The following is an 11,578-nucleotide window of genomic DNA, read 5'->3' as shown; positions in this document are numbered from 1 at the left end:
ATTGTTACTTGCCAATTATTTATATATAAATAATAATAATCGTACGTTCCGGACGTTTTTTCCCGGTTAGGGTACCCCTCCACAACGTCCCATATCCAACTTCGTTCCAAAAATATCAAATTAGTTGTTTAATGATAATATTATAAGAATCCTGCGAGGCGGCCATCTTGGATTCTCAAACAATCCCAGGTTGTACGCGAGAACCATGGAAAGGCTTCTCTTTCCTTCCTTTCGCTGTCATTCATAATATGAGGACTCGAATTAAAATTCGAATCGCGCTCCATTGGAAACTTAGTTTTAATTTCAAAATCTGTAGATTTTCTAAAGCCGTGACATGTGTGGAATACTTAGGATCGGTTGAGCAGTAAATTAAGTTAGGATAAAATGAAACATCAATGTTGTGTACATTTAACTTTATTTACGTTTTTTTACGTTTTCGCTTACATAATCGTTATTTGCAAGGAGTTCGTTTGGGACTTGTTTATATAATATAAAATACGAGTTCCTCGGAACAAAATAAATAAATTACTTCTCAATGCCTTTATGGCAATTTTCGGTAGAATATATTATAACAATTTATCAATTTCATTATGCTTTATTACTTGTGTAACATTCAACACGATGAAATTGTTCTGTTATGGCCTCGATTTCAAATAGTTTGCAAGAAATTTCTTAAAGTACTAAACTTGGAATCATATCGATTCACAGACAAAAGCAATAGTGGACCCATGACTGTGAAATGTACAATCGGTGAATAAATCCTACAAATGATCGGGTCGCCGCAGGCTCATAACAATTGTAATCTAAATAAATAAAAACTATAACATAACCGATCACTTGTACCGATATTACACGAAGTTACGCGTTACCCCATCCTAACCTCCATGTTATAAGACTAAAATTAAACAAGCAACATCTTAGTCGTAATAATAGTGCGTACAGTAAGTAGATCCTAAGATCGGCCCTAAGGCTAAATTACACATTTCAAAGAGAAGGGTCGGGAGTAAAAATCGAGGCCACGCCGTGGGAATCGGCGCACTCCTGGTGTGCGAACGAACTAGCGGGAGGGATGAGAATCGTACAATAGTTACGTTTTAATAAGCCACGTGGTACAAGGAGTGCGCCGATGTGAACCGGCCCGGACACGTGCGACGCGCATGCGTGTAATGTGGACGCTGTAGCAACTCGGTGCGCATTTATTACGCACTCAATTTGACGAACATATCCAATTGAAAAAATTTAATTGTTAAATTGCTGTATGTAATGACGTAATATCGGCGTCCACGTAACACTGATGCCACGTGTCAGGGCGCGGTTGCAGCTTACAATCTAAGCTAAGGGTGTCACCATGGCCGCATGATGCAACAGTCGCTCGTACATGGGCAGGTGACCAAACCTACATGCACTCTATATAATCAGAGATCACTATACTCATTTTTATCTTACATTTTCTAATAACAAAAAAAATGCTCTCTAAACATATGAAAAAAAAATTATAAAACTAAAAGCTAGTTAATCGCTATTTTCGGTCAGGTGCTAAAAATCTACCCGTGGCTGTAAAATAGCATTATATTTAGACCAACATTCGGATAGATGATAGATGATTAAATATTGAAGAACAAGTAACATAAAAAATTATTCTAAAGTGACCATACCACAACCAAATAATGGTCAGTCACAGAACTATCGATCACTCCATATACTTTGACTACACAGCTTCGATATAAATCTTCCTAAACAAGTAGCGACGTGACTCTTCTACAATGCCACGTCTGCCATACTTACAAACATACTATTTTAAACGTAACCTAAGCAGTTTTACACTCAATGTAAAACAAAGATCTACAACCTCACTCACTCAAACAATATTTATTCGATACAAGTACATAATATGCCCGCCTGCGTGTGTAAATGGTAAGGTTTTGCGATCGGCTCATTACAAAAAGATCATTACATAACAAATAATAAACATTTTAGAAAGGACTAAATAAGAAATGGACGCCGACGTCCAATACCCGAGATCAAAACAACAATTAAACTTGTGAATATATCAGAGCATGAAAGTTTCAAGTGCACAAAAGAGATATTATTGTCCCGAACGTTCACATTTCGCGCTGAGAAATATTCACACATTGGTACTATATTGCAAATCAAGTGAAAAAGACGTTTGGTTTCAACAATAACTCGGAAGCGATCACTCCGATACTCCGTTTGTGATCGCACTGTTCGCGCCCGTTCCTGGCGGGCTTTGTCCCCTGTAAAAAAGTTATTTAAACGTTATTAGTTATTTGGAAAAATAATGAAATTGTTACCAATGAAATAGTCACAAATATACTTTATATAAAACAGTTACCAATGTTCTTAATGTACATGGAATGGTTAAATTAATGGAAATGGCCTTAACCTTACGTCCCTGCTTTGGAATCAGTGTCGCCAAACTCATGTGCAAATTAAAATGTATTTGCAATACACAAGTTGTTCAAAATTGAGTCAAAACCAACGAAGATATTTTTCCATCTTTGTATACAATTCAACGCCCTCTTGCGTTAACCAAATAACTCTACAATTAGCACTCGTAAGTTTTTGATATAAGAGAGTACCTCATAGAAAACGATTTCGACTTTTCAATGAAAGAGAACGCTGTAACAAAGTTATACCAATAATTTACGATGCTAATGTAATGCAATGTAAATAAGTCTTATTTGCATGGTATGGATATACCTATAGATGTGTACTGGATATGGATAAAATTCTAATCATTTCTACAATGAGTAATAGTAAAAAGTAAAGAGAGCCAGCATATCGTTCCAGATTGGTATGTATGAAGGTATAGAGACATAAGAAAAATTATGGTTTCATCAAAGTTATAAATATAGTTTTGTTAATAAAAGACTTTTATGCTCTGTTCCAACTGAGGCGAATAACGCGCAGGACGCGGGACGTTTAAGAGCAATTCGCTCGCTCGCTTAGCCTCCCAAATTGACGCGACTTCCAGCGTGTCTTTTTTGGTTCTTTAGTGGAGAAATATCATGGATTGTGAGATCAAACAATCCCGCAGGGTGTCTCGCTCTTGTTTCGCATCACCTTGAACGACAACTCGCGTCAATTTGAACACATCCGTACAAGTTAGCTGACACAATCGGCGCGAGCGACTTCCGTCCCGCGTCCCGCGCGATAATAGTTTGAACAGAGCGCGATATTACTTTAATTGTACTGTTCAAATTCAAATATTTTTATTCAAAATCACTTATTGACCGTCAAAAACTACCACCCAATCAAAAGAGACTGCCTCAGACCTGGGAAGAATGGGCGCAAGAAACTCAGTGGGCTTTTTTTATATAAAAATATGGATTACAATGTGATATCGTACAATAAACATTTATAATTAAAGAGCCTGAGGGTGTTCGCTTTATTCCCAGTCCGTGGTGTCATTAAGAAAATCGTTTATACTATAGTAACCTTTCCCAAAAACCTTTGTTAACAATTCTTTTAAATTTCGTAACACATTTGTTTTGTACATTTTCTGGGATCATATTGTAGAAGAAACCAAAAAAAGACTTACTAACTCGACCCAACCGAGTAGTAGACATAACAAGTTTATTTTTGTTCCTCGTGTTATCATTATGAATGTCACAGTTTCTAGAAAATTCCTCATTGTGCTTATGTACATACAGATATAGTATAGATATATTTCGTTTTATGACTATTTAACAATAAGTTATTGGCGCTAAACCAGTACACGATGTCAGAAAGTCCATTGTTTACTTCGTCATATAAAACTTGGATTTGTTTCACTTTGAATATAAGTGAAGTGTCATCCGCAAACAATTGTGTTTTTTTTTTCTACAAGGTTAGGTAGATCATTTATATAAATTAGGAAGAGGAAGGGTCCAAAAATAGACCCTTGTGGTACCCCCATACCGAGAGTAGTCCCAGAAGATCTCCTGCCATTCACATCGATCCTCTGAATCCTATTATTTATCTCTTATACCATAGTGACATAGCTTCCTGACCAGCGTGGAATGTTGAACACAATCAAAATGAACACAATGAACACAATCAAAAGCCTTAGATAAATCACAGAAGATACCAAGTGCATTCTGTGATTCCTCCGAGGCCTCAAAAATATTCCTGATGAGTTCAACACCTGCATCCGTAGTCGAGCGTCCCCTAGTAAAGTTATAAGTGTTAAAGTGAGTAAGCATTTGGATTAAAATATTTTTTTCAAAAATTTTACTTAAGGTCGGCAGCACAGAATCAGGGCGATAGTTATTCGGGTCAGAAGTGAGTCCCAATTTAAATATTGGTATAATTTTACTACATTTCAGAAGGTCACGAAACACGCCATGTTCAATACAGCTATTAAAAACTAGTGCTAGATATGGTGCTATGACATCAATAACTGAACTAATTATTTTTACAGATATGCCCCATATATCAGCAGTTTTTTTCATTTCTGAAGATCTGAAAGTTTTAATTATTTCTGCTGGGCTGACACTGAATTTGAAATTTTGTTTACATTCCTTAACATTTTCCAAAAGAAGTGACTCAGCAACACTGGTGGAGGAGATAAGAGTGCTTGAGATAGAAACTGGAATGTCAAAAAAAAATTTTCAAAAGCAGAAGCTACTTCCTCCTCAGAGTAGATTTTAGTATTGTTTATTATCTATATTCAAACTTGCAGTCTTTCGCTCTTCCAGATTTTTAATTATTTCTCTAATATGCATTGACTTAGCAATAGTACATACTTTCTTAAATAATTTTGAATATTTTTTCACACATACAAGAAAAGATACATCATGATTACACGATGTTGGACGATTCACCCGACTTAAAACAGTTCTTGCCCTTTTTTCATATATAAATTTAAGAGTTGGTTTTAAAGTAGCAACGAAGCCAGTGTTTCGGACCACTGCTTAAAAGTGTTACCACTTACGATCAGCTTTTCAAGGCTCTCATCTCTCCTCCCCATGTAGTAATCAAATGGATAGTAGCGTGAAAATGATGTCTGCTGTTCTTATTCGTGCGCCTAACAGGTACCCAATAAGTAATAAGTACGAGTAAATCGTAGTGCGCAAAAAGAGTTTATCAATGTGTTACTAATCCGACGCGGCTACGAACTGAGTACTATTGAAAATGAATCTTATTTGCGGGTGTCTAAACACAATTTAAACTTCTGTAATATTCCTGTTTTCGTTTCGCTACACAGTATAGCAACGCCAACAAGACGAGCTAAAGAATGTAAACAAAGGTTTAGGGATTTAAATAAAATATAAAATAAAATCGGTTTATTTAAAACCCCTGGCCTATAAATGTTAGTATATTTATTTAAATTAAATTTAATATAGTTAAAGTTAAAACATTTTCATTGATATCTTTGAATATTGAAAATAATTATAATTATTATTATATTGCAAAGGGTGTCTAGAGACGCCATGCAATAACAGCAAAAGTCAACAAGAAAACGTAACCGATTCATAATAACAAAAAATTAAGTAAATCCAAACAGGAAACAGGAAAGAACTTGTTCACAAATTGGCGGACCAAACTTGTCAACTGCAGTACTGACTGCTTTCCTGTACCATGCAACACGTAACGACAGCTATCGTCGACCAACTGACTCCATCATTGCGTTCAATTGATAGGGACAGAGATAATAATCGCTCGCTATCGCAATGTAACTCAGTAACGGTCCGTTTGTTTACATTATTTATCTCGTCTCGCTGGCCTTAGTATAGACAGTGAGGCCCGGTTTCCACCAAAGCGAGAGGAGATTAGTCGCGAATAGGTCACGTTATTTCCACCAAAGCGGAGAGGAGATGTGTAGCGGGCAGGAGATGTGAGCTGTGCGTAGCGGAGATGTGAGCTCGAAATCAGTCAAGGGTAGGTATCAACTTACAAAAGGAAGATGTTCTCCATTTTTTTGAGTTAAAATACGTCGCTAAACTACTAAAGTCAGTTAAAAATACGGAAGGAACGCCTTGTGCATTCAAGATCAATCAGTCTCGCTCGAGGTACAAAATCAAACAAAAATGAGACATCCCCTCTCCTCGCCGCTCGATCCGAAATCTGATTGGTAATCTTTTCGCATCTCATACTGACGGGTGGCGGGTGTCGACGCCCATGAGCGCGAGAGCCCGCAGCGCGGCCCGCGCGCACTGCTCGTGGGAGAGCGCGGTGGAGGCGCCGCCGCCGTGGCACATGACGGGCGGCGACGTGGACAGCGACACCAGAGACAGGTACTCGCCGTGGTTGCGCTGGAACACGCACATTATACGTCTAGATAAAGCAAGGCAATGACAACAGCACAGGTTGATTACTTTAAAACAGCTGTATTTTTTTTGACATTAGATAATTATTTATGCTGTTTATTAATACGGCTTTATAGCACAAGTCCGCATTAAGAGACGGGACGTTATCGCGAACCCATCACCCTACCCTGATGAAGGACCTCCGAATGGTCCGAAACTAGTCAGTACCCAGAGACCTGTAAATCGTGAGTAAAGCCGTATTAATAAATAAATTATAAATACGTCTAGATAAAGCCTATTGTCGCTAGGCAACGAATGACGACAGGCGATTTTTAGTCTCTTTGTTTAAGTGTGCGTGTGCTGAAAACAGAGTCAGACAGGGGGGATGGGGGACTCTTGACGTTTATCAGTTTAACGAGTTTGATGTCACGTGCGCCACGTCAGGTATAAATCAAAATAAACTTTTTTTCGACGCTCTTGTGACGTTTATAATAAAAAGGTCATTATTCTGTGTCCATACATCATTCGCCCCAGCACCGTTTGCAATTAAATAATGCTTGAAATATAAGTTACCTACAGATTCTATTTACACATTATTTATAAAACGAACACTTCAGGATATTGTTTTAATTAAAAAAATGTATCAAATTTTGAAGTTATAATTGAGCAGTCGATAATATAAAACACAATGGATTTAAAATGAAATTAAGATAGATTATTTTTAAACTTGTAAGTTGAAGTAAAAGTTCCTGAGTAGGTCCTTATACAGTGTGTTTTTTTTAAGTGGGACAGTATGGGGAAATCCTAAAGTATAAGAGATACAGGGAAACTATCTTAGGAAACATTAGGTACTTTTTTGTGAAAAAAAAATTGGTATAGTCAAAATTTTGGTCAAGTGTGAGTTGTCCCTAAAAATGACTAATTTTGATGAAATTTTTTTTTGACGCACATCTACTCAGTTTCATGAGGGGATCATTTTATTGTATGGGAAGAAAAAAATCGGGACAACAGAAGTTAGTCAAATTTAAGAAAATCGTTTTCATTATTACAACCCGTGTAAATTGCCTACCACTGCCCAATGCAAGGTTTTTATTAAAAAAAATATTGCCTATTCCAGTTTTACATTTGAATTTGGAACACCTTATTTGGTTTAAAAAGGTTTAAATTACTTTAAGGTATTCTTACGCGAGCACGTACTTACGTAAGGCTTACCTTACAAATCTAATTAAAAAAAAACAAATTTTAAATTTGGAACTTCTTGAAACAAACAGTATTTTACTTGATATTTCATTGTTTAAAGTTAACATTATGTTAAGTTTTCGTCATGGAATTATCAAAGTCGCATAAATTAAATTTAATTGTAGCGTATTTTGTAAATTATCGTAGCTCTCTGAATGCGTTACAGTGGTATCGGGAACGTTATCCGGACCGCGATCAACCGAACCGCAAAATTTTTGACAAACTGGTGAAAAATTTAAGAAAGGGAGGCTGTTTTACACTAAAACGGAAGAGGCGAGCCACAGTAATAAATGAATTTACAACTATCGCAATCTTAGGATATTTTGAAGCCTACCCTAGCCTAAGCCTAAGCCTCATTGAGGGAAGAAGCTGCTAACAATATCGGTGTGCATAGATCTACAGTACGAAAGGTATTGAAGGCTTACAAGTACAAGTGTAACATACAGGGTCATCTTGTACAAGCATTGCTTCCAGGAGACACTGACCGGAGATTAGCATTTTGCCAAAGGTTTGTAGCATGCTCGATTAGAAACCCGTCTTTTCCAAGCCGGATTATTTGGACAGATGAATGCAATTTTTCAAACAATGGCATGTACAATAGAAAAAATAATCATTTTTGGGCACGTACAAACCCCTTCCGAACTACGGCAACCCATAACTTGGTCCGCTTTTCCTTTAATTGTTGGTGTGCAATATTAGATAATAAAATCTTTGCCATTAAAATTTACCATGGAACATTGAATAGTCAAAAATATCAGGAAATATTAAACATGGCTGTGGATTTAGTAGATATGGCAATTCCAATAAATAATTTGAATAATATCATCTACCACCAAGACGGCGCCCCTGCCCACAATAGTATCGCTACTAAACAGTTTTTAAATGAACATTTTCTTGATCGCTGGATGGGCACAAATGGCCTATTACTATTAAATGGCCACCACGTTCACCCGATTTAACACCGTTGGATTTTTTCATTTGGGGGTACCTTAAAGGTCGAATTTATGCAGATACTTACAACTCGGTACAAGATTTAAAAGACGCAGTGCATTATCATTTGAACAACATACATCACAACGCCTTGTCTAAAGCTACCAGAGGTGTCCTGAAACCTGTCCTGTGTCGTGCCTGCATTCGACAAGAGGGAGGCCACTTTGAACATTTACTTTAATGTAAAATTATTTTATTAAATTTACCTAACTTCTGCTGTCCCGATTTTTTTCTTCCCATACAATAAAATGATCCCCTCATGAAATTGAGTAGATGTGCGTCAAAAAAAAATTTCATCAAAATTAATCATTTTTAGGGACAACTCACACTTGACCAAAATTTTGACTATACCAATTTTTTTTTCACAAAAAAGTACCTAATGTTTCCTAAGACAGTTTCCCTGTATCTCTTATACTTTAGGATTTCCCCATACTGTCCCACTTAAAAAAACACACTGTATATTGACTAACAAAACATTCAGAGAAGATACAGAATAGCCGAGATATAAGTAGGAACAAAAAAGAACAGAATCACTGAGAAGTTTAGAACCCAACACCACAACCAGGATCGAAAACGAGTGACAGTGACAGCACAGACTAATAAGACTGACAGCGAGATACTATTTAATTAGACGAGAGTTTTTATTTATTATAATAAGATCATACTTATCATCGTTAATATAATATCATCACAACACAACACCTTTAAATAAATTAATAATACAGATAAAATAAATCATTGTTTATTTATTAATAATAACAACCTAGTGATGCTTTTGCACACAGTAACAAAGCGGCGATGTGACGTCATCGACGTCAGGTCCAGAGATAATGTAGTACGTTACGTTACGTCATACCTTAGGAAAGTCCTGAGAATTGCACAAGTCACGTTACGTCACACCTTAGGAAAGTCTGAGAATTGCATACGTTACGTTACGTCATACCTTAGGAAAGTCAGAGAATAGCACAAGTTATGTTACGTCATACCTTAGGAAAGTCTGAGAATTGGACAAGTTACGTTACGTCATACCTTAGGAAAGTCTGAGAATTGCACAAGTTACGTTACGTCATACCTTAGGAAAGTCTGAGAATAGCACAAGTTATGTTACGTCATACCTTAGGAAAGTCTGAGAATTGGACAAGTTACGTTACGTCATACCTTAGGAAAGTCTGAGAATTGCACAAGTTACGTTACGTCATACCTTAGGAAAGTCTGAAAATTGCACAAGTTACGTTACGTCATACCTTGGGAAAGTCTGAGAATTGCACAGTGAAGTCCGCTATCTTGGAGAGATACATGAGTTGTTCTTTAGCGCCGGGCGAACTGCCGCCGCCGCCCACCACGCTGCTCTCACTCACGTTCACACCTGCACAGTCAACACCATACTTATTTATAGAAGTGAAAACTTCTTAGCCACTTTGGGCACTTTTTGGTAGGGGAAAACCTTATGGGTTCACATCACCGACATTTTCATGACCACGCGATAAATAAATAGTTACAAATAAACACTTTTTGGATGGGTGAAATGTCGTAAGTTCGCGTCACCCAAATGCATATAATCAGTGTATCTGTAGCTATACGGCTGCGTATTGTGCAATTTTAGTGCTATGTATATCACGTAAAGTTGAAATAGTGTTTCGTTTGATTACTATATTATTGGAAAGAGGTTTTAAAATTAAATTAATAATTCAATACTATAAAATCTAAGTTTTGACTTCTATCAGCAGTCTCTACAAGTTAAAACTGCAATTATTTTACCACCAGGTTACAATAATTTAAAATAATAGTCTCATAGTAACAAAAAGCCAAATAAAAGTCCTCATAGATAGCAAATTACTAATTTTAAATATTTAATTATCACTAAATTACTACTGTCAACGATTATAGTAGATATAAGTACGCTGTAACAATTTAGTCAAAGAATTCGTTACTCAACAACTGTCTGGCCGATGCTACGCTTGTGCAGAATAGGTTTCGCTGATCAACTTTATTAAAGTTTCTGTTGTCTCTCTCCTCAAGCAGGAATTGTCAAGTCTACAATTTATTATTTATTTATTTTTATATTATTTATATTTAATATACTCATATGTATATTTTAGTAAACATACTTCATTCATTCGGCACTTCTCAAAGTGTATGTGCCTTACCGTTGGCCTGGCTGCTGCGCGCGTGGTAGTCCACCATCAGCACACCGGGGACAGGCTGCCGACTCTCGCCCCCTGCACCTCCCGCAGACACCTCACTCTGCTTATCACAAACATTTACTAACTTTTGTTATACAAACGTATTTATATATTACAAGTGTACCACATCATTGGCCATATTCTGATATTTAACGATCTAAAACTGTGTCAGTTAATGTCAAATAATTTTTGAATATTATATAAGCACTGAATGATAAAAGTTTATTGCCACAGTGAGTGGTCGTTAATACAAACGTTGCAACCCTGTTTTCTAGTAGACGTGATTGCCCTTCACAGTCGATTCAAAAATCAGGCAAAACCGTGCATCTCGCAATAAGACCCGCAGTGCCGATGATCGCGTAGTGGACATGGTGAGTACATTTTGTGCAACCAAGTAACATAGTTTCAATGATCACCACCGGCGCACCCCTGCACTGTCCAATCGCGCACTACGAGCACAAGTCCGCAGTAAGAGACTGGACGTTATCGCGAACCCACTCCACCCACCCTGATGACGGACCTCCGTATGGTCCGAAAATAGTCGGTATCCACACGGATAAATCGTGAGTAAAGCCGTATTAATATATAAGTCACCTTTCGTTTAGCATCAGCAGTATTGTTCATTGAATCTCCCGCCCCGTTGGTCGCCGTATCTGCGGTGGCTGTTCCCGTAGCATGCTCTCCTGAACTAGCCATCTCCATTGCTAATAATACATCTGAAATGTAAAGGTTTCTTGATAGACTGCTCTAAGGCGTACAGAATAGTGAATAAAATATTGACAGGCATAACTTTAACTTGTATACCAGTGGGAGGCTCTTTTGCGCAGGATCCCGGCTAGGTTATGGGTACCAAAACAGCGCCTTATTCTGCCGTGACGCAGTAATGTGTAAGCATTATTGTATTCCGGCCTTAAG

General features: G+C 37.2%; 1 protein-coding gene across 43 annotated transcripts in view; it reads right to left on the bottom strand.

Annotated features, from left to right (window-relative positions):
- Positions 1-398: 398 nt before the first annotated feature.
- The window catches only part of LOC126971834 (double-stranded RNA-binding protein Staufen homolog 2), a 50,861-nt gene continuing 39,681 nt past the window's right edge, over positions 399-11,578 (bottom strand). For 22 of the 43 annotated variants that reach the window (XM_050818321.1, XM_050818280.1, XM_050818281.1 and 19 more), the window contains 5 exons: positions 11,258-11,379; positions 10,628-10,727; positions 9,725-9,846; positions 6,103-6,257; positions 399-2,255 (listed from right to left, as the gene is read on the bottom strand). In XM_050818321.1, the coding sequence (XP_050674278.1) occupies positions 2,195-2,255; positions 6,103-6,257; positions 9,725-9,846; positions 10,628-10,727; positions 11,258-11,379 (560 nt within the window). In that variant the 3' untranslated portion in view covers positions 399-2,194. The remainder of the gene's footprint in view (positions 2,256-6,102; positions 6,258-9,724; positions 9,847-10,627; positions 10,728-11,257; positions 11,380-11,578) is intronic. The other 21 variants (XM_050818322.1, XM_050818301.1, XM_050818302.1 and 18 more) reach the window with 2 other exon arrangements.

Source organism: Leptidea sinapis, chromosome 24 (genome assembly GCF_905404315.1).
Source record: "Leptidea sinapis chromosome 24, ilLepSina1.1, whole genome shotgun sequence".
NCBI classification, from domain to species: Eukaryota; Metazoa; Arthropoda; class Insecta; order Lepidoptera; family Pieridae; genus Leptidea; species Leptidea sinapis.
This window is presented reverse-complemented; position numbering and strand designations above follow the sequence as displayed.